Below are 24,456 nucleotides of genomic sequence, written 5' to 3'. Positions count from 1 at the left end.
CTAGCTAGCTTTGCTCTCTGTCACAAACTAGTTCTATCTTTGTTTTTGTTGTTGTTGTTTCTCCTTCACTCACTTGGAAATCAATCATATCTCATCTACAGGCAAGCTATATCATTGCTTTCACACGTTCTTGATTGGTTTGGCCAAAGTATTGACACTAGCAAACCCGTTTTTATCGCCCATTTTGTTGGATCTCTTATGCGTTATTGGTGATCATGTTATTCTAAAGAAAAATATAGGATTGTGTTTCTCATTTTCTTTTAATACTTCTTCTTTGAGGAGTTCGTTTTGCCAAAAGAGTGTATGTACTTACGCAAATCGACACTGTAGTATTATGCGCTTGTTTCTTGAAAATATAAAATTTACATAATACTGATTTAAAATTAAAAGTTACGAAATAAATTAAGTTTTACGTGCAAGTAATTTTCAAGGGAAAAACTCACAAGCAGTACCTGAACTACGAGCCACTAATAACTTTCGTACCTCAATTTCAAAAAATATCATTTTGGCACCTGGACTTTTCACCCCGACTCAAGATTCATACATGGGAACAGTAAAACCGTTAACGAGGTTAACTTTTCAAGGGTATAGTCGTACTTTCACTGTTCATCTTCTCCAAACCTCTCTCCTATCTCTACAATTCCAGATTTTTCATCTTCTTTTTCATACCTAAGTGAAAATGAGCATCAATTCGTTTGCTTTGATGGGTTTTGTTCCAAAATTCATTTAGATTCTTGGGTATGTTTCTATTTCATTATTTGTATTAGTTCTTAAGTTCTTCCCCAATTTTCAAACTATTTGCAACACCAGAAACTCATAGCAGAAGAAAAATCCCAATCATGAATTTGCATAATTAACAAAATAGAAAATTTATACACAGACCCATACTCGTAGTAGTGTGATCTCATACTCAATCATCTTCGTTTTTGCTTTCTCCTCTATTTTCTCATCCTCATCACAAAACCCCAGGTTGCTTCTGGTTCGTGGATCCATGGCGGGCGTCAAGGTCACCTTGGAGGTTGGAAGCGATGGCGTCGCCGTCATCACCATGTTCAATCCTCCCGTCAACGCCTTGGCCATATCCAGTAATCCAAGCTACCTCTTCACCTTCCGTTAACTTTTTTTTTTTAGCTCGCCGATTGTGCTGACTCTGTGTGATTTGGTTTTGATGTGGTGTTGTAGTTCTCAAGGGGCTGAAGGAGAAGTTCGATGAAGCGGCGAGGAGAAATGACGTCAAGGCCAATCTGGATTGTGCAAATTCATGATTTGGATTTTTCTTCTGCTACGAGTTTTTGGTGTTGCAGATAGTTTGAAAATTGGGGAAGAACTAATACAAATAATGAAATAGAAACATACCCAAGAATCTAAATGAATTTTGGAACAAAACCCATTAAAGCAAATGAATTGATGCTCATTTTCACTGAGGTATGAAGAAGAAGATGAAAAATCTGGAATTGCAGAGAGATAGGAGATCCTGAGAAGATGAACAATGAAAGGACGACTATACCCTTGAAAAGTTAACCCCGTTAACGGTTTTACTGTTCCCAGGTATGAATATTGGGTCGGGGTGAAAAGTCCAGGTACCAAAATGATATGTTTTGAAGTTGAGGTACGAAAGTTATTAGTGGCTCGTAGTTCATGTACTGTTTGTGAGTTTTTCCATATTTTTAAAGCTTATAAGTTTAGGATTTTCACGAGCCTTAATCAATTATTCAATGATTGTTTTATTTTTTAAAACAATAAAAACTAATTCTTAAAAAGATCTTGTACCTTAAATTAAAGAGAAAATCTATAAAATTACAAAGGTTAGAGATGAGATTCTATATGTTTACCAAAAGCTTCCACTCAACAATTATTAGTAGTGGTAGGGTACCTTCCAGCTAATTGCAACCAAGTAGCAAATAGACTTGGGAGGAAACATACAACTCATGCAAGTCTTTTTCTTCCTTTCTTTCATGGCTACATATAAATTATGCTTAATAAACATTATCTCAAACAAATTATTCAATGGTCTTGTCAACCTTCGATTATATCATAATTCAGCTCACACAAAATAATCTGATAAGATGCAATCTATGTCCATGCAAGCTCAGATTCCACGGCCAATATCACTCCATTTCGGTAATTGGTGTATGACTCATCTGAATAAAATTTCCTGGTGAGACTAGAAAAGTTGAAGCCACGATCGTCATCCTCAGCGATTGGCACCATGATAAATGGCTAAGCTAATATCGGTGGGACTTCCACTAAAACTTTCGGTTCAATCAAAAGATTAGCTAAGAAAAAAAAGAAGGTTTAAATATATATTGGATTCAGAAATGCACGGCCATTTTCAATACAGGGTAGAGAAAGTGATAGAATTCGAACTCTAAACCTTAGATTTAGCGACATGCTTTCCACTAACGGAGTTTTCCTCGTAGTTTCTTACTTCCTCTCCTTCCACCCAAACAAATGTTTAGGGGAAGATGAGTCCTTGCCTTCTGAAACACAGTAACAGGTATATTGTCGAGTAGACTCAGTAGAGTTTCCAATAATTTTTTCACAATTAGATATTAACTTATAGGAAGTTGCAATTTCGCAAGCAACAGCAAATTCCTAAAACCAGATAAAGTTATGGTGCCAGTTTCTATTGATGTGGATTATGAAATGACTATGACCTGCATAAATGTTGCAGTTGCACAAAGTAACTGCATAGTGAAGATTTTAGGTAGAGGAAGCGTATAGAACACCCCAACCCTTTTCACAAGGCTTTAAATCCATTGCCAGATATGTAATACCCATCTGAAATGTTAGTTTTCACCAAGTTTAGCACAAATTCACCCACAACAGAATAATGGCATTTGATCATTAATGATTGAAATAAGCATAATTTAGTAATTTACCAGCCTTCTTTTTATGTTTAATCATAGTACCACCAATTATGTAGGTCCCCGTCCATTTTCAGACCTGAAAAATGAGTACAAGAATCAAATTTGCTATTAGGGTGGTTAAAAAGAAGAGCAAAACAACAAGAAAAATCTTGTACCATATGATATAATTGTGCCCCAAGTGGAGAATATTTAAATAGAGAAGTATCTCTAAGAATCTCTCAGTGCCTATATGTGAATTTCACTTCCGTCGGCACTAAGAAATTTGTTCCTGAAACTCATAAGCTCAGGTTTGAACAAGATGAAGAAGGCATTGAAATCCGTGCTTCTGGTAACGCTTATGGTTCTGGTTATCACTCACAACTGTGAGGTGGTAGCAGAAGAGAGTGAGCATGTGAAAAAGACGTACATCATTCACATGGACAAGTCCCAAATGCCCGCGAGTTTCGACGACGACCATGTCAACTGGTACGGCTCGTCGTTGAAAGCGGTCTCCGATTCAGCTGACATGCTTTACACGTACAAGACTGTCATCCATGGCTACTCAACAAGGCTAACTGCCGAGGAAGCTGAGCAGCTCGAAAAGCAGCCAGGAATTCTCTCTGTCCTGCCGGAAAGGAGGTACGAGCTTCACACAACTAGGACTCCGGAGTTTCTCGGACTAGGCAAAAGCGAAGCTGTGTTACCGGCTTCGGATAAGATGGGTGAGGTGATCATCGGAGTAGTGGACACCGGCGTGTGGCCGGAGCTCAAAAGCTACGACGACACTGGTCTTGGACCAGTGCCGAGTGGCTGGAAAGGGTCGTGCCAGCAGGGAAAGACATTCAACTCTTCGAGCTGCAACAAAAAGCTGATTGGTGCTGCGTTTTTCTCAAACGGGTACGAAGCAGCGTTTGGACCTGTTGATGAAAACGTAGAATCAAAGTCACCGAGAGATGACGATGGCCATGGAACTCACACCTCAACAACTGCGGCGGGGTCTGTTGTTACAGGAGCTAGCTTCCTTGGTTACGCTCCAGGGACAGCTAGGGGTATGGCGCCGCAAGCTCGAGTGGCCACATACAAGGCTTGCTGGCTTGGAGGGTGTTTCGGTTCTGATATCATAGCTGCAATGGAGAAGGCGGTTGAGGATGGGGTTGATGTTTTGTCTTTGTCTATTGGTGGATCGCAGTCTGATTATTATAGAGACACGGTTGCCATTGGAGCTTTTGCTGCCGCGGCGCAGGGTATTCTAGTATCGTGTTCGGCTGGAAATGGTGGACCGGAAGCGGGAAGCTTGTCCAACGTTGCGCCTTGGATAACTACTGTGGGCGCTGGAACATTGGACAGGGACTTCCCGGCTTATGTCAGCCTTGGAAATGCAAAGAAATTTAGAGGTATATCTCTATACAGGGGAACGGCCTTGTCTAGTGGATTGATTCCACTTGTTGATGCTCGCAATGCGAGCAGTTCGAGTGGTGATCTGTGCAGTCCCGACAGTCTGATTCCGGCAAAGGTTGCCGGGAAGATTGTGGTATGTGACCGAGGGGGAACTCCGAGGGTTCAAAAGAGTCTGGTGGTGAAAAAGGCTGGTGGTGTGGGAATGATTTTGACCAACACCGAAACATATGGTGAAGAGCTTGTTGCTGATGCATATTTCTTGCCTACAGCAGCAGTTGGCCAGAAAGCTGGTGACGCAATAAAGAGCTATATTGCATCCGATTCTAATCCAACAGCAACAATTTCTCTTGGAGAAACGGAGTTAGGCGTCCAACCTTCACCGGTGGTGGCTGCGTTTAGCTCTAGAGGACCAAATTTTGTCACTCCAGAAGTACTCAAACCAGACCTGATAGCACCAGGAATGAACATCCTAGCTGGGTGGACGGGCGCAGTTGGACCAACTGGACTTCCTGAAGACAAGAGGAGGGTGGGCTTCAACATCATTTCAGGTACATCCATGTCATGTCCACACGTGAGTGGGCTCGCGGCCCTTGTCAAGGCGGCTCACCCAGACTGGAGCCCTGCGGCCATTAAGTCTGCCCTCATGACCACAGCCTATTCTAACTACAAAACTGGAGAAACAATCGAAGATGTTTCTACTGGAAGTGCTGCAACACCTTTCGATTATGGGGCTGGGCATGTGGATCCAGTGGCAGCTCTTGACCCTGGCCTTGTCTACGATCTTGCTGTTGAGGACTACCTAAGTTTCCTCTGTGCCTTGAATTATTCCGCTTCTCAGATCAAGCAAACCACTAAGAAGGACTTCACCTGTGATTCAAGCAAGAAATACAGCCTCGGAGATTTGAATTACCCGTCCTTCTCTCTTGCTCTAGATACATCTTCAGGCCAAGGGGGTGGTACTGGTGCATCAACCACTTTAAAGTACACAAGGACTCTGACCAATGTGGGTGCCCCGGCAACATACAAGGTCTCAATGTCTTCACTGACCAGATCAGTGAAGATGTCCGTAGAACCAGAATCACTGAGCTTCAGTGATGCGTATGAGAAGAAGACATACACTGTGACTTTTGTTGCTAGCTCTTTGCCATCCGGTACAGCCAGCTTTGGTCGCTTGGAATGGTCTGATGGGAAACACATAGTAGGTAGTCCTATTGCTTACACCTGGATATAAATTAACATTCAAGAACTGATCTAACTCCGGATCAGGTGTTTTAAGGTTCCTGCATAAAACCAACTGTATATCTTTGCATAAATTGTGATTTTGTCTGGTAACTCTCTTGGTATCCCAACAGCCGAGCAAGTATAGCCAGTTAATGTATTTCTTAATTCAGTGTTGAAATTAAAGGAGGAAACAACAGATGGCAAATAAAATTGATTGTACACAAAACTGTATAAGGAATTGACTTTAAAAAGGATTTCCTAGTTGTACTCATATAACTAAGCTATCTAATCTGATCATTTTCGAATTCTAGTAAGAGCACACAAGTTCTTTTATTTTTATTTTTATGTTTTAGTTGCCACAGATAAATCACTCCATTATTGGATGATCTCATTACTCTGTACCAGTGTCTCACTGTTTCACTTCCTCTATATTGTGTCAAAACCCGAACAGCGAATAAAGTTTCGCTAAAAGTCTAAAACACAGCCATTTGCAGCATGCATCTAAATGATGTTTTGATGACCGCAATCTGTGGCTATAATGTAGCCATCTTCCTATATATAATTAAACTTCTACAGGCATTTTCATACCACCACCTACAAGGCTACAAAGGGGTGTTCTATTTTGTATAGTTTTGTTCTCAGATGGATAAAACTCAGATTCTGAGGAATCAAGAAAAAATCAGGGAACTTGTCAGACACTCATACAACACTAAAATCCTCACAAAAATGACATCAGCTAATATTGATTGAATAAGGGAGCTGGGCAGTCACTGTAAAATTTATTAAAGCAACACATTCAAATGCACTGCATTTCTTGGTACAAGACCACCAGATATTAAGCCAGAACAGAGACAAGAGTTACCTCTTCTACTGCTACAGTGCTAGTGCTCTTCCAAGTTTCTTCAGTACTCATAGCATTGAGAGAGATAGAGGAATACATATCCATATTTTGTTCGTTTTTATCTATTTTTGAAAAAATGAAAAGAAGAAAAGAAAAAAAAAAATCAGATCCCCTCCTTGGTTAGCTAATTTGAAGAAGAAAAAAAAAACACTGGTAAAGAGCTTAAAATTCAGGAAAAAATAAGGGGATTTCAGTGAAGGCAAAGATGACCAGAAAAAAAAATTGTGTGACACTATGATTAAATCCATTTCAGATGTTAATCTTGAGCATAATAATCCAATCCCATCACGTTTTCCAAATTGGATCTCTGATTTTTAACTTTATCTTTAATACCAAAATGGAAATATGCGTTCCATTGGGCATGTGAGTTTCATTGGTCCGGAAAAGAAGTATAATTGATCCAAAGAAAGTCTTCTCAGTTCCATGTGAGTATTCGATTCCATTGTCGTTACATTTACTATACAAAATATACTAACAGAAGTTAGAAGAAAACTCCTCTGTTGCTTGAAACTCAAAAGCTCATGCTGGTATGGCACAAGTCGAGAAGATGAGGAATGTACCTCTTTTCATGCTTCTAGTAATACTTATGGTTCAGCTTTCCTCTAACATCTGCGTTATAGCAGAAGAGAGAGATCAACAAATGAAGGAAACTTACATCATTCAGACGGACAAGTCAAAAATACCAGCAAGCTTTGACAATGACCATTACCATTGGTATGGCTCATCTTTGAAAGCAGTGTCGGCTTCAGCAGACATGCTTTACATGTACCAAAATGTAGTTCACGGCTTCTCCACCAGGCTTACGAGTGAGGAAGCTGAGCTGCTTGAAAAGCAGTCAGGAATTCTTTCTGTTCTTCCTGAGATGAGATATGAGCTTCATACAACTCGGACACTGGAGTTTCTTCGATTAACAGGACAATATGAAGCTGTCTTCCCAGCATCAGGCAATGTGAGTAAGGTGGTCATCGGACTTGTAGACACTGGTGTATGGCCTGAGAGCAAAAGCTACAATGACAAGGGTCTTGCACCTGTGCCAAGGAGCTGGAAAGGGCAGTGCGAGGAGGTTCAGGACTTCAACTCCTTAAGCTGCAACAGGAAACTGATTGACGCCAGGTTTTTCTCAAAAGGGTATGAAGCAGCACTTGGACCCATGAATGAAAAGTTAGAATCAAGATCACCACGAGATGATGACGGCCATGGAACTCACACCTCCAGCATTGCAGCTGGATCCCCTGTTCCAGGAGCTAGCCTCTTTGGTTACACGTCAGGGACAGCACGGGGAATGGCTGCACAAGCTCGTGTTGCAACATATAAGGCATGCTGGCTTGGAGGTTGTTTCGGCTCTGATGTTCTAGCCGCAATGGACAAGGCTATTAAAGATGGTGTCAACATTTTATCCTTGTCTGTCTTTTCCGGGAGCACAATACGAGGATTTCTCCACAGACATTGTTGCTATTGGAGCTTTTTCTGCCATGGCCAAGGGAGTATTTGTGTCATGTTCAGCCGGAAATGATGGGCCAATTTCCTATACCTCATCCAACAATGCACCTTGGATAACCACTGTGGGTGCTGGAACACTAGACCGGGACTTCCCAGCTTATGTTAGTCTTGGAAATGGAAAGAAATACAGAGGTATAGCACTTGACCGCGGTATAGTATCATTATCTAGTGGATTACATCCCCTTGTATATGCTTCTAATGCAAGTAACTCCACAAGTGGTGATCAATGCTCTCCTAACAGTTTGATTCCTCAGATGGTTGCTGGGAAAATTGTGGTATGCGATCGGGGAGGAAGTAGGGTCAGAAAGAGTGTGGTGGTAAAAAAGGCTGGTGGGGTAGGGATGATTATGGCAAACATTGAAGGTTATGGAGAAGAACTTGTAGCCGACCCATATCTCTTGCCAACTGCATTTGTTGGCAAGAAAGCTGGTGATGCAATAAGAAGATATATTGCCTCGCATGCTAATCCGGAAGCCACATTGGTTTTCAGAAAGACTCAGTTGGGTATCGAACCCTCACCAGTGGTGGCAGCATTCAGCTCTAGAGGACCCAATCCAGTCGCTACATCACTACTCAAGCCAGACTTGATAGCACCAGGAGTTAATATTCTAGCTGGGTGGACTGGTGCAGATGGACCAACTGGACTACCTGAAGACAAAAAGAGGGTTAGCTACAACATCATTTCAGGTACATCCATGTCATGCCCTCATGTGAGCGGGCTTGCCGCCCTTCTCAAGGCCGCTCACCCAAAATGGAGCCCTGCTGCCATTAAATCTGCTCTCATGACCACATCCTATACAAGAAGAAATGGAAAACCAATCAAAGATGTTGCTACTGGAAAGCCTGCAACACCATTTGATTATGGAGCTGGGCACGTGAACCCAGTTGGAGCCCTTGACCCTGGCCTTATTTATGATCTAGCTGTGGAGGACTACCTAGGCTTCCTCTGTGCCATGAATTACACGACGAAAGATATCAAGAAACTCACTCACAGAGACTCCACCTGTGACTCAAGAAAGAAATACAGAGTTCGAGATTTCAACTACCCATCTCTTGCTGCTACCAGTCGGGGGTGGATCTGTCAATTACACAAGGACTCTAACCAATGTGGGTACCCCAGCAAGATACAAGGTCCGAGTGACTACAAAGTCCCCATTAGTGAAGATCTTGATTAAGCCAAAATCCTTGAGTTTCAGCCAAGCAAATGAGAAGAAAACTTATACTGATACTGTGACTTTTGATGCCAGTTCTATGCCATCTGGTACAACCAGCTTTGCGCACTTGGAAAGTTGGAATGGTCCAATGGGAAACACGTAGTAGGTAGTCCTATTGCTATCATGTGGATTTAGTTTCAACAGCATTGCTAAACCAGATCTTTCTCCACATCATAGAGAAGAAAGTTTTTTAGAGCTACGCCAACGCTAGGATCTAGTTATTTGTTCCCAGAACTACAACAAATAAAATTCAAAGACTCCAATTGGATCAAAACATCTATGATCATGTCATGAGTCCTTAACCTATTTGATTACTTTCCATAAGCACTACAACAACTTGGCATCATTCAAAGACCATTTTCTCTCCTTTCAAAAAAAGACCATTGTCTTACTGATCCAAAATTTCTTTTCTTTTGTTTTCTTTTCCTCTATATTGCACCAAAACAAGAATAGATACACTATGTTTCCCTTTGATCCATCTTCTTCATATACATCAACTTTGCTCAGGCATTTTCTTATCAACAACAAAGGCAGGAATGCTATTTTGCAAGAGTCCCCCACCCCTTCCCAAACTTGTTTTGCTAAACAATCTGTAACAGCTTAGCCAAAAAAAATCTATTACAGCCAAGGAACTGCTTGGATTAACTCGAATTCTGGAGCTCTAGCAAAACTATAACTGAAAGGTTAAAATGCTGATGCCAAAAAAAGAAAAGAAAAGTATATTCCATTGTGGCTCCATTTGTTGAACAAAACATTACTGAGAGTCTAAGAAGAGGCCCACACACACACAAAAAAAAAAAAAAAAACAACAACAACAACAACTCAGAAGCTCATGCTGATGAAAGTACCTCTTTTCATTTAAGAGGTTGATGTATACGGACATGAATGGAGCATAACCAGATTCAGATCTTCCACAAATTTGGAACTGCTTCATGTTTTTTTTGGTTGGCGCACTCAAGTTCTCCAAGTTGTATTCATATAACTAGTGCTAGATGCTCATCATTTTTGAAGCACAGTAATAGGCAATAGGGCCATTCATTCTTTCTTTTGTTAAATTTTTTTTTTTTTAAAATAAATAAATAAAGAAGAAAAAAAAAGTTCTGATCAAGGATTCAATATTGGACCATCATGGTGATGAACTGATGATGATCTTGCCATGACCCCATAATTTTCATCAAGGCCTAATACAATTTGATTTACTACAGTGATTCTCTTCCTTATTTTGCAACCAAAACCATAACAGTTAATGCAGTCTCCCAGAAAACACATGCATTTACAGCAAGCATCTAAATGATGATGTTCTGAACTTCTGATCACCAGCAAATCGAACTGATGCTCAAATTGTGAATGTGAATGATTAGAATTCAGACTCAGAACTCAATAATTGGTTTATGACCAGGATCCATTAGATTACTACAAAGTTTAGCCAAAAGATTATACTTAAAGCTTGAGCATGAACTAGTTTACAAATTTCTCATGTTACGAGTGAGAATCAAATCTGCCATGGACTATTAAATTTCTTCACGTTTTATTGGTTGGCACATTTAAAATAGGTGGGCTGAAATCATAAATTTTTAATGTTAAAACTGGAAATGTGGGATTTTTGGTACGTGAGGTTTTATTGGTCCAAAAAGAATCTTTAAGTGCCACGTGAGTCTTCACCCCCATTGTCGATGATCCATTTCCTAAGCAAAACTCTACTAAAAATAGGAAGGGAAAAAATGAAGAAGAAGAAGAAGTTATAAGAAAGTTCCAATATTGCTTGAAACTCAGAAGCTCATCATGGCACGAGTCAAGAAAATGAACATGCCTATTTTCATTCTTCTAGTGATAAGTAGGTTGTCCTATTGCTATCATCCGGATTTAGTTTAACCAAGATTGTTCAACCAGATCTTAATCCAGATAATGGGCATCATGGCTCTATGAATAAATTTAAGGTTGTTCTTTTCTGTTTTATTCTGGTTTTTTGTCTTACTAACAAATCAACTGTAGATAAAACAAGTACAATGAAGCTCACCGCAAACTAAGGTAAGAAAAAGGAATCTAGCCAAACATTCTCAGAAATTGCACATGTATATATCTGATAGGCTGCAATTATTTATGCCAATAATGTCAGGTTCCAGTGAGCACAAGGAGTTATGAGAAGCAGCAATTGTAATATCCATTTAGCAGGAAACCAATCAAGAAAGGTAAAGTTACAATGACAAAAGCTAAAAGTAAAAACTAGGATCCAAGTATCATTCTGAATCCTCCAAGGACTGACATACAGGGAGGTAATATGTATCAAGCTGCCAATACTTCTGTTTGACACCCTCCCAAACTTGTTCTCCTAAGCAATCCTTAACAGGCAAGGGAATGAACTGTGTAGAGTAACCCAAACTCTGAAGCTCTAGCTGAACTATGTGACAGTAAACTACATGGAAGAATGCATTACCTCCACAAAGTCCATTGAAGAAAGAGTAGATTCCCCCGGGCTTCAGCAACACCGGAAGTTGCTGGTGAAACTCTCTCAGGTCATCATAATACTCTCCATACGTATCAAAGAAAATCCCTGCACAAAAAAAAACCCAACATTACATTTCAAACCTCGAAATTGAAAGGTCACACACTCATTTCCACATTCACTCACCATCAAAAGTCGGAAGTTCATGCACAACATCCTGCCACCGGCCACAAATTATAGTCACATTTTCCTTCTTATCCCAACCGTCATCAAGCATACGCTGGAAAACATTAGGGTGAGCCTCAACGATAGTATGCGAAGCAGGGGAGTATTTCTGAATGGCAGTGTCCACCAGACCCATCCCAAATCCAATGTTCAGTATATGACCCCCATTTGAGCACACAGCTTTCGCATGTGCCTCCATTAATGGATTCTCCCAAGCCATCATCACCGCCTTATTTTCGCCATCCATCAACTTATCCTCACTAAAGCTCACTCTATCCTCCAAGTAATCATCATTCCACTCCCCATTGTTATTTTCTCTCCTAGCAATTGTTCCCAGTACCAACTCAGCTTGAATCCCTAATTCAACAAAACAAAATCAACGATTTTCGCTTCGAATAAAATCAAAATCAGACTCATTTCTTTCTATGTGAATCACTCACCGGCATTGAGGAGGAGCTCGTAGGCTTCCTCGTGACCGGCGTTCATGGCTAAATCGCCGGCGGAGAGATTGGAAGGGTTGAGAGCGTTCCAGGGGGCACCAGCTTCCAGAAGGGCCTTCACTGCGGCGGCGTGGCCAAGCTGGGCTGCGTGCATAAGCGGAGTGAGGCCTTCGCCGTCGAAGTACGAAACGTCGGCTCCGGAGTCTATTACAGTTTTGAGCTTCTCGGCGTCGCCGTTCTTCGCCGCCTCGCATAGTTGCTTGCCGCCTTCTTCCATTCTGTTAGTGTTTGTGTGTGTGTTTCAGTGTAAACCCTTGAGCGTGGTTTATCAACTAACGAAAAATTGATATTACCTCCGCAGAGGTTTTTGATATTACGCGTATAACCCAAATTTTTCTGAAATTTGGGATTATGAAACATTTTTCTTTTATATATTACTTTTTTTTTTTTGAAAGGCTTTTATATAGGGAAAAAAATACAAACAGTACCCGACCTAAGGCCCACTCTGAATTTCTATACCCAAGTTTCTGAAACTATCACAATGGTACCTCAAATAGCTAGCTCGACCCAGCTTTCGTACCTGCCGTCCATGACGGCGTTAACTGTCATGCCACGTGGCATATTTTTAGGGGTAAAACTGACCCTTCTGTCTTTACCTCCACCATTCCCACCATGTCATCTGTGAACCAACCCTCCAAAGTCCACCATTCTCATTTGTTTCTTTTCTTTTTGATCTACTGTGTGTTATCACTTAGCCAACATCACACAAACTCCTCATAATTTATCTTTCCATTACCAATTCACCATCAACTTATCAGCCTCGCGAATCATCTCATCCACTTCCTCATCAATGAGCTTCTCCTCAAGATTTGTCATCACATGACGCAGCTCAGCAGCAAATATGAAGTCATTCTGATCCAAATGGTGAGCAACTGATCATTTGCTAACTAGTCATCATCACTTTGGTCTCGGTGGTCTGAGGCTAAAAAACGCTCCCAAACAACTTGGGATTGAGTCCATCACTTGCTCCCCTTATTTTAATAACCCAGCTATCTCTTCTTCCCCAATTCTCATCTGTATAAATTTTTCCAATCCCTCTCAGGCATTTTCACAAACACGTGATCTGCATTCCTCAATGAACCAACTAAAGCTACAATAAACAAACATCCACCCCCAGTTGCAGTACACTCTAATGACCCCTGTCAATGGCTTCTAATAACCATTTGGCCATTTGCAGATCCAAACGCAGAGCAGACCAAGGGTAATCGGCAAGCATCTTTAGGGGAGGTTAGGGAAGAACACAGGCTCAAATCACATAAAGCAGCTCAAATCCATTTTTCAATTACAACCCAACAAAACCCAGATGAAATTCACAAAAATAAAAGGGACCCAAATGCTAAACAAATCCAAAAAGGTGCGGTCTTTGCAATACCTTTTCTCTAGCCAATACTAAATTCTACGGTATTGATGTCGAAGAGGACAACCTAGTAGCGAATTTCAAACTTAGAGGTGAGGCTAATCAGGCTGCCGATGTAGGAATCTGCAGGTCCATTTGATGAAGATCTGGATGGCTGAGCTTCTATCGTTGCGGAAGAATCAAAGACGAAAGAGGCGACGAGGGGAGGAAGAAGGGATGTGCGTCTGGCTTCGGTGGAGGAGACAAATAAGGTTCGGTAAGGAAATGACCCAAATACCCATCTAAAATTGCACGTGGGCATGACAGTTAACGCTGTCATGGACGGCATGTACGAAAGTTGGGTCGGGCTGGCTATTTGGGGTACCATTGTGATAGTTTCAAAAACTTGGGTATAGAAATTCAGAGTGAGCCTTAGGTCGGGTACTGTTTGTATTTTTTTCCCTTTTATATATTACTTAGGTAAGTAGATGATAAAACGAAGAAAGGCTTTAACTGTTAGCTTTTTTGAAAGGCTTTACTGTTCATCTTGGGGAAACTTTCAAACTTCCCATTTTTCCGTTGAATAGAAATAGGCAACATCTACAATGGTACACGACTACTTATTACATAACAGAAAGCACCCCAAGTTTATAGCTAATAAAAAACATATAGCTTTCAAAGGAAATCTAGATTGTTAAATACTCACGCCAAGCACGCAATTATGATACGTGGACTTATAGAATATATTCTGCTAGTACATACTCAAAACGAAAATAAAATTAAGTAATGTCCATATCCTTGAAACGAGGCCTAAAGGCCCAATTCCAAAGTGGAACAACAAAGGCCTAGCTATACAACCTCACCATGATGTCAGGATGTCATCCTCCCTAGTAAAATATGGTGATCTCGATTGCCGACAAGTCGAGGAAATAACCAGTAACCTCGTACCCAAGCTCCGGTGCTAAAGCAATCACCACCTGGAGTCAGGACGACCTTCGAACTGGACCAATATGTTTGCCGTCTTTACTCTCTACCACCACCAAACACGCAATTAGAGGAAACAATGACCTCACTCACTTTCACCCTGCTCACCCTAGAGAAACACTGTGTAGGAAACCGTATTGACTCAGGCAGTAAAGAGAACTGAACGTCAAAATGATGCTCGACGACAAAGCGTCAACATGTAGAAGGCACAATGATTTCCAACATCAAGCATTGCCTAGATTGAAGCCAAACATTCCTGGCGTCAATTAAAAATCTCATTGAGCTTTCTCTTTTTCAAAAACACTAATTCCAATGAAAACAGTGCTCACTTAGTTAATGTGGTTTAAAACTATACCTTCAATATAGGTCACCCGAATTGAAACGGCAACTTGAATTATGAGAAGTTAGAATAATTCACCAAAAAGAAGAAAAATCAAATGGTTTTTAGAATCTTGAATCATGGCAACAATCCACCGAACCCTCCTATAACGGAACGGCGCCAGTCAATCAAGTTTGATTCGCCAAAAAAGCTCACTGTTGCTCGCACTCGTTTGTTTAAACCTTCCGGACAGTTGCCAAGTTGCCAAGCCCATAATAATGCCGCCATTGCAGTGTGGTCAATATTACTCGCCATCGCCATCGCCATCGCCATCACTCTCTTATTAATCCCCCAATTTTGACCCCGCACCCCAAAACCGTATATACCTGACCCACCACACGACGTCGTTTCGGTCGTAGAAACTCACGTGTTCCTAATAAACCCGCGACAAGCTTCAACTCGTTAAAACAGAAAAAGAAAAAGGGGAAGAAATGGTTTTTGGATTTTTAGCTTCTCTCCCAAACCACCTTCTTCTTCTTCTTCTTCTTTCTCCTGCCAACTCCAAATAACGGCATCTCTCCCTCCACGACGTCGTTTTTCTATTTCACATTTGAATTGTCAATTTTTTGGAGTCAAAATTCCATTTCCAATTTGAAAATATTTTAAGCTAGGGTTTTCGTTAGTATTTATCCATAGATTACACGAGTTTAGTTTGTTAAATTTGTGGGGGTGTATTTGATTATACGAATCGCGGTGGTGGTTCATAAATGGCGTCCAGTTTTGATCGGTGGGAGAAGGATCCATATTTCTCGGCGGCCGAGCAAGTTCAAGAATCTGCCGACAGGTACCATTTCTTATTCTCCCTTCAAGCTTTTCTCTAGGGTTCTAATTGTGCATACATGAAATTTTCCAATTACTAATTTGATTTGAATTTAGGAAAAGATCAGGGGATTTTTTTTTTTTTTTTTTTTTCGTGTTCGGCCCAATTATTTGAAATTCTGTGATTTACAAATTAAGATTCCTAAATTGCTTCAGCTCCTGCAATTTTTGGAAATAGTTCTGGTTGAGTTAGTGTTGTTCATTTCCAATGTGTTTGCTAGTGAAATTTGAATTGGGGTTTTTTGTGAGCAACTGTTCTTTGTAGTGCAATGTGTAACGACTGCGGAAAATGGCATTCAGCTTGGTTCTGGGTTGTTATTGATTTGTTAGTATTTTTGTTGATGTGGTTTTGAAGGATGGAATCTACATATAGAACATGGATTCACGCCAAGAAAGACACTTCCAGTATGTGGAATCCGGACGAACTCTGCAGGGATCTCCGCACTACTCTTGGAACTACCAAATGGCAGGTCCTCATTCTCACTCTCTCTCCTTCCACCACTGTCTGCTTCTCCCAGCTGTGGATCTTGGAGTGACTAATCGATCAATTATTTTAATTTGAAATGCAGTTAGATGAGTTTGCACGAGCAGTCAGGGCAAGTTATGCCAGAGGCCCAAGTGAAGACGCAAGAGACAGGCACCGCGAATTCATTGTTGCTATGGAGGACCAGATTTCTAAAGTTGAAAATGCATTACGGGAATCTGCCTTTTCTGAGGGCAAGACTTCTCTGCCTTGGGTGCGTTTGGACGAAGGAGAGTGTAACGAACTAGCTTCTTTTCTTTCTGGACTGACTGCTTCTCAAGAGAAAGTTCTTGCTAAGAGTAAGGATATTGAAAACCTACGAGTGACGGATAGAGAATCAGCACCAGATTGTTCAAAGAACTCATGCGGTTCAGGGGGTTCCCGGGAGGCTAGGGAGGAGAAGTTACATGGGCATAGGAGGACAGCTAGTGCTAGTGCTGATATTGGTTCCTGGAAGATTGCGGTCTATGATGATGGTCACTTACCATCTTCGTCTTCTATGATGATTGAACAACCTGTGCGAAAGATACCCAGTTTCTCTGGGTTTATTAGTTCCATGGAATCTGCATCGAAGTTGAAGTGGTCAAAGAATGGTTTTAGGAAGTGGAAGGCAGTGGACCGTCATGAAGACACTGATGCTGCATTGTTACCATCTACTCAGTTGACTAAGGTGTGTGTGCTTTGGTGCTTGGATTTAATTTACTCTTGGAACTTCACTTTTCTTTTATGTGTTACTAAAGAAAACTCTTCGTTTTGATTTAGGGCATTGATGCTTGCTATGAAAGAAGCAAGAGCTGTTTGGATAGTGATTGCTATGATAAACAATTATATGGCTGGTATGGAGCTATACAGAGACAACTTCAACGATCTCAGTACTATGTGCAGTATAGTTGGCCTGCTCATGTAGCTTTTTGGATTGTTCTTCTCCTTTGCTTGATTTGTAAGTTTCACTGAGCCCTGACAATTTCTTGTTTTCACATGCCCAGCATATGTATTTTGAGATGCAATACATGAAAAGTCAGTCTTGTCTTAAATATAAGTATGGTCTGCTTAGATATGTTGCTTATCCATGTAATTCATCTTTTACTGCCTATTCCTTTGATGTATGCCCCCCTTCCCTCTATCTGCCATTTCCTTCGATGGATATTCATGAGTTTGCTTTCTTTGTGCTGATTACTCTCTCTTTGCAGTTTTGATTGCATTCCGTGCAATCTGAGGATGTGACCCTCTCCTCAGTTTTTGGTAGCTCGTGGAAGCAGGAGGAGAAATGGGTCTCAGTTCATTGAAAAACTCTATATATGTTGTCAGAGATGGAGATAGAGGTAGGAAATATTGTCTATTGAACAGAATATGTTCATACATGAAGTGCCAAACGGCAAACACCACCTGGAACCTTCAAAGAATCCCTCTTCTGTTTTTGTTTGTTGTTTTCCTGTATCATCTCTTAATCTTGATTTCTTTGATGGAGGGTAAGTTCTGTTGTAATATAGTACGAACAATATCAAAAATACTGTGCCAAGTTTGTTAGCCAAATGACGATAGCTCAGCTCCACTGGATCTTGTAATATAATTTCTCTTTACTGTAGGCACTTCTTATGTAGTGGTACTAATTGTGTAGTATGTGAAAGTTCAGATTTCCTACACTTGATGTTATATAACCAAGGCTCACTTGTGCATGTGGATGGATGAGCATGAATAGAATCTTATTAGTTCAGGTGTTACTCTCCGCCTTATATTTATTTTCATCTTTGTTGGACGTAAAAATTGTTACCTTGGACAGACGTTGAATCGTAGTGCCATCTGGTTGGTCTCTTTCAGCAGCCTAATAACAGACACGAAATTATAGTAGAACTGTGGTAGGAATAGTTAATCTTTGTTTGTTAGTCTAGATCCTCGTTAGTTCTAAATTTATGATGAAGAATGAACCTTTTATCATGAAGAGTGATAATTATGATGGAAATAAATTTTACTTGAGATCTCTCTCTATAAATCAAATGAATACTGAACACCAAGAGAATCTCCGTTCTCCAGCTTTATTCTTTCTCTACATGGACAAACCGAGTGCAAATTGGACTAAATACATGCTAGTTGACAATCTTCGAAGTCACAGTGGCTTGTGCTGACATTAAAACTGCAACTTCAGGGGTGCTGACATTATCATTTCAGTCACAAAAATGCAACATTCACGGAGCTGAGGTTATGAACTCGGTCACCTACTGCAAAATTAGCTTAGTTGAGGCTATTGCGAAGCATGAACGTCCTGATTGTTTTTCTGTTCGTGATCCTTTTTGCCGACCTCTATACCGTGAAATGTGACCCCAGATGAATGATACTGACTACCATATGCAGTGCCAAAGCCCCATCCAAGACCCAGTCCAACACCACAGCCTCCACCTTCCAAACAAAATATGCCACATCAATGATATAAACACCATCTTATCTACTTGACATAGATACGATACTTCTGGAAATTTAACTTTAAGATTCCAGTTTGACTAAAAGGGTATACCTACACCAAGACCCAAGATATTCAAAGGTGTGCCTGTAGCAAAGAAACAATTTAAATTAGCAAATGCTCAGGATATACAAGCGAATCAAGAAATATATGATCCCAAAAGTTGTTAACTACAATGTGTCCACTGCAATTGGGAAACAAGCTCTTGCAGTTCTAAAGTTAAGTATGAAAAAACAAAAACACTGCTGCAAAGCGATGAATGAAATGTGCATAAGATAAGCCTACTATTCCTCTACTCCCCGAAGTTCTCAAATCCTAATATGCATTTTAGCCGCAGACTTGCAGTACCTGCCTACAAGAAAAACCAACACCACTGACCTCACAACCATCCTAAATAAGCCTCTAGTTACAGTGACCTAATTCTCTTATTCCCAAACGAGTGTCAACTAATGCTAGTCCAACCTACATTTTGACAGTTCTTCAAGTAAAGGAAGAATCAGCAAAAGCTAGGACCAAGACATCACTGATATCCCACAACCCTCCGGTTCTTTAAAGATGGCATCGATTCTACCTCCCAATGACCACACGAGATGACATAGTCTTCAACCTCTGGCATATTGATTACATCGTTTCCCTTGTGGCTGAACAATCTGTAGCTAGATAGAAATACCCAATTAATCTAACATGCCGCAATGAAATTTCACACCAAACTGTTTGGAATCCTTCTAAATTTACTGTGGTTGCTCCCGAAACTAGTTAACGACAATCATGACCCCTTAATTTCCAATCAGATAAACTCAGACTACGCAACTAAAATGTTTCAAGCACAGTGAACAAGCCAATCAATCGTGAAATCAAACAGAAAGGATAGAAAAGCAAGAAACAAGTGAATAGAGGAGGGAAGAACTAACCTCCAAAACCCCATCCAACCCCAAAACCGCAGCCAACGCCGAATCCTACAGAGAAAAACTCGAATTGGTCAAAAGGGTCACAGCGCAAACAATATAGAAGAGAACCCCAAGAAGCTTTTTTCAAATCATACCAAATCCAACCCCGGCTCCATTAAAGTTGGTAATCACCATTTCTGCTTCTGTAAATTGCAGGCGGGTAATATCAAAGCTTCAACAACGGCTCCAGGGATCCGGGTCCGATTGCTGCTGACTCTGCTCTCTCATTTTTGCTTTGCCAAAGAGATAACATTAACCCGTGGGCAATGGAATTACGAAAATAACCCTGGTCCATTGCTAGGATTGGACCAAACCCACTTTTCATCTCAACAAAATTGGGCCAACCCCGTTATATTTCAATAGAATTGGACAGGGTCCCTTCTTCTTTTTAGGCCCCCTTCCTTTTACTTCAAATATTTTATTATTCTCCCGCCACCAACCCGATAAGAAAACAAAGAAATTCAAAACCAAAAGAGACAAATCTCAGCTAGCTACTATCATGAGTATTAATGTAGATTACATAATTCACAATTTGACATAAGGTGTTATTTTTAATTCATGCATGATTAAAAAGACAAAGATAACTTTGCCAGATAAAACGAAAACCATGAACAATTTTATATTCTTTTTTTTTTTTTTGGCGGAAGAACAATTTTATATTCACTATGAACTCTTCAACAATGTCATGACTCATGACTGACGCGCGGCGGCATAAACCTGCAAGTTAAAAAGGAAGCAGCAGAACAGCGAAGACTCAAAAATCATGAGCTGGTGGTGGGCTGGAGCTATTGGCGCTGCCAAGGTAACAATAATTTCTATGTATATGTATACTCATAGCTATTCTATCAGTAAACCCAATTAACCAAATTTTAAATCAAAATTTTGCAGAAAAAGTATGAAGAAGTTGAAGCGCCACGAACACCAAAGAGCGTGGGGTTAGTGATCGGTGTGACAGGCCAAGTGGGCAACAGCCTCGCCGAAATCCTACCAGTCTCAGACACACCCGGCGGTCCATGGAAGGTCTACGGCGTCGCGCGCCGTCCCCGGCCAAACTGGGACATCGACCACCCGGTAGAGTACGTCCGGTGCGACATCTCCGACGCCGAAGACGTCAAAACCAAGCTTTCTCCGTTGACTGACGTCACCCACATCTTCTACGTCACCTGGACGAGCCGGTCCTCCGAGGCCGAGAATTGCTCCGTCAACGGCGCCATGCTGCGCAACGTTTTGAGCTCCGTCATCCCGAACGCGCCGAATCTCCGCCACGTGTGCCTCCTCACCGGGACCAAGCACTACGACGGGCCGTTCGACGCGTACGGAAAGGTCCAGATGCATGACGCGCCGTCGACGGAAGATCTGCCACGGTTGAATGTCCCTCTCTTCTATTACACTCTGGAGGACGTGTTGTATGAAGAGGCGGGGAAGAATGAAAACGTGACCTGGTCCGTTCACCGGCCGGGACTCATATTCGGGTTGTCGCCTTATAGCATGAGCAGTATAGTGAGCATGATGTGCTCGTACGCCGCCATATGCAAGCACGAGGAGTTGCCGTTGAGGTTTCCGGGGAGGAGAGAGGGTTGGGAATCGTATTCGGAGGCTTCGGATGCGGATCTGATAGCGGAGCAGCAAATCTGGGCGGCGGTTGATCCGTACGCGCGGAACGAAGCGTTTAACATCAACAACGGGGACGTGTTCAAGTGGAAGCGTATGTGGAAGGTGTTGGCGGAGCAGTATGAGATTGAGGAGTATGGCTTTGATGAGGGTTTCAGCTTGGTGGAGATGATGAAGGATAAGGGTGGCGTGTGGGATGAGATAGTGAGGGAGAATCAGCTGCGGCCGACGAAGTTGGAGGAGGTGGGGATGTGGGAGCTTGTGGAGATTGTGTTGGGTGGAGGAGCCGAGTTGTCTAGCATGAACAAGAGTAAGGAGCATGGGTTTGTGGGATTCAGAAACTCTAGGAATTCCTTCGTTGCTTGGATTGATAAAGCAAAGGCTTATAAGATTGTGCCTTGATGGAATTGATTTCTTATGTTTCTTACTGGTATGTGATCAAATATCCGCTTTCAAGAGCGCGCTGGTTGAAAACTTGAAATGTAGAAAAGAAGGTACTATATATCCCATTTGCTCAATTTGGTCCCTATGCCTCGTTTAAAAGTCTAGAGAGTGTCCACATAAATAAGAATGAAATGAAATTCGTTTAAAAAAGTTGGAGGACCTTATTTATTATGTGACTAATTCATTTTTTATGATTCACTTAAAATTTTAAAAGCTTAAGAGAGTCTTTAAGCATTCAGAGTGAAACACGTTTAATAAATGTGTACAAAATAATTACATATTGAAACATACATGTGAGAAAAGCTTTTGCTGACGACATTTTTGTTGAGAAATATTGATTTTTTTAAATATTTTTGATTGAATATATTTTAGTTATTTGCTTTGCATGAAGGTGTGAAAATGGCAGAGCTTCTGAACCATGATCTTGTTATTTTGAGATTGATTGTGCAATATTGGTTTAGGCTATGCAGGAGATTTTTCTATGACGAGTTTTATTTTAGAAGATGTGGAAACTATGTTCAGAGACACCCTGATTATAGAGTTATTTATGCTCCACATGAGGCCAATAAGGTAGCTCATATTGTAGCAAATCAAACTTTGTGTAATAGTGATAGTCAAAGTTAGTTTGATATTGCTCCCAAATTTATAATTAATGTCATTCTAATTTTAAATAAAATGACTAATTTAGTTATGGAAAGAACTTGGCTGACCAGCCCTGGTCAGCCCCTCCTGACCAGGGCTGGTCAGCCAAGTTCTTTCCTTTAGTTATTGTAGTTCATTTAAAAGCCTAATGAGAATTCTCTAAATGAACCCATATTTCCCTAGATTAGTGTAGAATCATAGACTAATTTACATCAAAATCATATGGCTCTCCGCTTGTCCCTATCTTTGGTAAACCCTAGCTGTCATGGCTGGAAACTCTATCAATGGTGTACGACACCAACACCAAGCAGACCTTTCTCTACCTCTCGCTGTCTTCTTGAAGCAATCCAACGTCGTCTTTATGCGACAAATTTTCATTCGGTTTGTCTCTCGATGGAGACTCACTGAAGTAAACTTGGAATTGAGAGTGGGATGATCGAGTCTGGTCTCTCGAATTAGCTATTAGGAGTAGATCTGGTTGGGATACGACCATGCCAATGTTCTAAAAAACGGCCTAGGCGGCCGCCTAGGCGGCAAGGAACCGCTCCGAATTTGGCCTAGGCGTTTCCCTTAGGCGCTGGGCTACTAGGCGGGCTAGGCGGTGGTGCTAGGCGGGCTAGGCGGGGACTAGGCGGTTCTAGGCGGGGCCTAGGCGGTCGTAAACCCTAATTTATTCTATATTTTGACTATTTTTATATTTATAATTAATTTTTAGACTTTAAATATTGTTATTTATATTATTATATGTCATAAAAATAATTTAATTTAAAAAAAAAAAAAACCGCCTAGGCCCCTAGGCGCTAGTCCCTGGATCACCGCCCGACTAGCTCCTAGCGTTTTTTAGAACCTTAGACCAGGCCGAAAGCGACTCAAGGCCGGTGAGGAACTGAATTTGACGGCCAGTTTTGGGTCGAACTGGTTGGGTCAGACGAATGCAGCTTGTTTGATCATGACTCAGGGAACAGCGGCGATGGGCCTAGAGATCGATTAGTGGCGATGGGAGGTGCGATCCTGTCTGCAATGGTAGTACCATGAAGCTATATCCGGTGGTGGCTGGAATCTCTCTGCACCGATCACCTATTAAGGCAGGGCCTTGGGTGCTCCGGGCTTGTTCGAATGCTGCTGCGATCCGATCTGCAGGAGAGAAGGTACGTTCACCATGGCAGATCCACGAACCTCTCCAGGGTACGGCGACAGAAGGGGTTCTCCATGGTGCAGCGGCACGAGGCTGGAATATCCTTAGCGCGGAGGCAGAAGGCGGTCAGCAAGCGGATAGGCTTGACAGATGGGTGCCCACTTCCTATTGGGTGCCTAGATAAAATGCATTGCAAACTTTGGTCATATTCCAACTAGGGAAATCATGTGTGTTGCAGTCAAAAGGATCCAAACAAATGAGCTCTATATGAGTTTTCGCATTTGGGATCCAGGAGGATTGTCTCTATAGAGCAAGAGACTTGGTTCGCTTATCTTTCCCAACCTCCTAGCCCAACTGTCCAGGGCAAGGAGCAATTTTTTTTTTTGTTATTTTCTTTCTAGACTTTGCCTAATTACTATGCACTAGCTTTAATAGTTCTTAGGCTCGCTTTTGAATAAATGAGCATTGGTTGTCTAATGAGTGGTGCTAGCATACTATTTCCTAAACTTGTCCTTGGTATGACAAGGGAATGTATGTATCTGTGCCATTCTGGCTTGAGTATGAATGAAATTGATGTTTGGTTAAAAAAAAAAAAAAAAGACTAATTTAGAACTTATCCAGAATAAAATAAAATAATCATTGTAACACTGGCACGGTGACGTGGATGGATACAATATGAATTATTTTCGATATTTTATCGAGAAAAAAATAAAAACCAAGATAAGGCTGCGGGGAATCCACATCAGGTTTATTCCGAGCGAAAAGACATTTTTGCCCGCCAGTCGGACAGTCCAGATGGTCACCAGGTCACAGTCGTGACTGTTGCAAATCGAAGCGGAAGGGAGAGCGAACAGCCTTATTCAACAAAGTTTGGGGGGCACAAGTCACGACTGACAGTTGGATTCAGATTTTATCTGCCCTCATCTCATC

The 24,456-nt window shown here is 41.3% G+C and overlaps 5 protein-coding genes and 1 pseudogene across 5 annotated transcripts; 4 read left to right on the top strand and 2 right to left on the bottom strand.

Moving 5' to 3' along the window:
* The first annotated feature begins 2,998 nt into the window (after nt 1-2,998).
* On the top strand, nt 2,999-5,782 carry LOC133735330 (subtilisin-like protease SBT1.7). Its single transcript, XM_062162747.1, has one exon. The coding sequence runs from the start codon at nt 3,169-3,171 to the stop codon at nt 5,476-5,478; it is 2,310 nt and encodes a 769-aa protein (XP_062018731.1). The 5' UTR covers nt 2,999-3,168; the 3' UTR covers nt 5,479-5,782.
* A 974-nt stretch (nt 5,783-6,756) lies between these two features.
* LOC133740438 (subtilisin-like protease SBT1.7) lies at nt 6,757-10,138 on the top strand (annotated as a pseudogene).
* Nucleotides 10,139-11,136: 998 nt separating this feature from the next.
* LOC133740440 (protein arginine N-methyltransferase 2) lies at nt 11,137-12,513 on the bottom strand. The gene is made up of 3 exons (XM_062168400.1): nt 12,192-12,513; nt 11,713-12,108; nt 11,137-11,634 (listed from the first exon to the last, which is right to left on the bottom strand). The coding sequence occupies exons 1-3, from the start codon at nt 12,466-12,468 to the stop codon at nt 11,321-11,323; spliced, it is 987 nt and encodes a 328-aa protein (XP_062024384.1). The 5' UTR covers nt 12,469-12,513; the 3' UTR covers nt 11,137-11,320.
* Nucleotides 12,514-15,349: 2,836 nt separating this feature from the next.
* Nucleotides 15,350-17,933, top strand: LOC133739569 (uncharacterized). Its single transcript, XM_062167350.1, has 5 exons — nt 15,350-15,734; nt 16,125-16,239; nt 16,339-16,962; nt 17,055-17,232; nt 17,483-17,933. Exons 1-5 carry the CDS (start codon nt 15,658-15,660, stop codon nt 17,506-17,508), a joined length of 1,020 nt encoding a protein of 339 aa, XP_062023334.1. The 5' UTR covers nt 15,350-15,657; the 3' UTR covers nt 17,509-17,933.
* A 307-nt stretch (nt 17,934-18,240) lies between these two features.
* LOC133740482 (protein TRIGALACTOSYLDIACYLGLYCEROL 5, chloroplastic) lies at nt 18,241-19,948 on the bottom strand. The gene is made up of 4 exons (XM_062168431.1): nt 19,790-19,948; nt 19,659-19,703; nt 18,802-18,834; nt 18,241-18,686 (listed from the first exon to the last, which is right to left on the bottom strand). The coding sequence occupies exons 1-4, from the start codon at nt 19,827-19,829 to the stop codon at nt 18,532-18,534; spliced, it is 273 nt and encodes a 90-aa protein (XP_062024415.1). The 5' UTR covers nt 19,830-19,948; the 3' UTR covers nt 18,241-18,531.
* A 175-nt stretch (nt 19,949-20,123) lies between these two features.
* On the top strand, nt 20,124-21,920 carry LOC133740481 (3-oxo-Delta(4,5)-steroid 5-beta-reductase-like). Its single transcript, XM_062168430.1, has 2 exons — nt 20,124-20,496; nt 20,583-21,920. Exons 1-2 carry the CDS (start codon nt 20,458-20,460, stop codon nt 21,705-21,707), a joined length of 1,164 nt encoding a protein of 387 aa, XP_062024414.1. The 5' UTR covers nt 20,124-20,457; the 3' UTR covers nt 21,708-21,920.
* The last annotated feature ends 2,536 nt before the right edge of the window (nt 21,921-24,456 follow it).

The sequence above is a fragment of the Rosa rugosa genome, chromosome 3 (genome assembly GCF_958449725.1).
Source record: "Rosa rugosa chromosome 3, drRosRugo1.1, whole genome shotgun sequence".
NCBI lineage: Eukaryota > Viridiplantae > Streptophyta > Magnoliopsida > Rosales > Rosaceae > Rosa > Rosa rugosa.
This window is presented reverse-complemented; position numbering and strand designations above follow the sequence as displayed.

Coding starts and splice junctions, on each gene's coding strand:
- LOC133735330 (XM_062162747.1), top strand. CDS start 3,169: ATGAAGAAGGCATTGAAATCCGTGCTTCTGGTAACGCTTATGGTTCTG.
- LOC133740440 (XM_062168400.1), bottom strand. CDS start 12,468: ATGGAAGAAGGCGGCAAGCAACTATGCGAGGCGGCGAAGAACGGCGAC. Junction 12,109..12,191: donor CGAGCTCCTCCTCAATGCCG/GTGAGTGATTCA, acceptor TTGTTGAATTAG/GGATTCAAGCTGAGTTGGTA. Junction 11,635..11,712: donor TGAACTTCCGACTTTTGATG/GTGAGTGAATGT, acceptor TTTTTTGTGCAG/GGATTTTCTTTGATACGTAT.
- LOC133739569 (XM_062167350.1), top strand. CDS start 15,658: ATGGCGTCCAGTTTTGATCGGTGGGAGAAGGATCCATATTTCTCGGCG. Junction 16,963..17,054: donor CATCTACTCAGTTGACTAAG/GTGTGTGTGCTT, acceptor GTTTTGATTTAG/GGCATTGATGCTTGCTATGA. Junction 17,233..17,482: donor TCTTCTCCTTTGCTTGATTT/GTAAGTTTCACT, acceptor CTCTCTTTGCAG/TTTTGATTGCATTCCGTGCA.
- LOC133740482 (XM_062168431.1), bottom strand. CDS start 19,829: ATGGTGATTACCAACTTTAATGGAGCCGGGGTTGGATTTG. Junction 19,704..19,789: donor TGGAGCCGGGGTTGGATTTG/GTATGATTTGAA, acceptor TTTTCTCTGTAG/GATTCGGCGTTGGCTGCGGT. Junction 18,835..19,658: donor GGTTGGATGGGGTTTTGGAG/GTTAGTTCTTCC, acceptor TCTTTGCTACAG/GCACACCTTTGAATATCTTG.
- LOC133740481 (XM_062168430.1), top strand. CDS start 20,458: ATGAGCTGGTGGTGGGCTGGAGCTATTGGCGCTGCCAAG. Junction 20,497..20,582: donor GAGCTATTGGCGCTGCCAAG/GTAACAATAATT, acceptor AAAATTTTGCAG/AAAAAGTATGAAGAAGTTGA.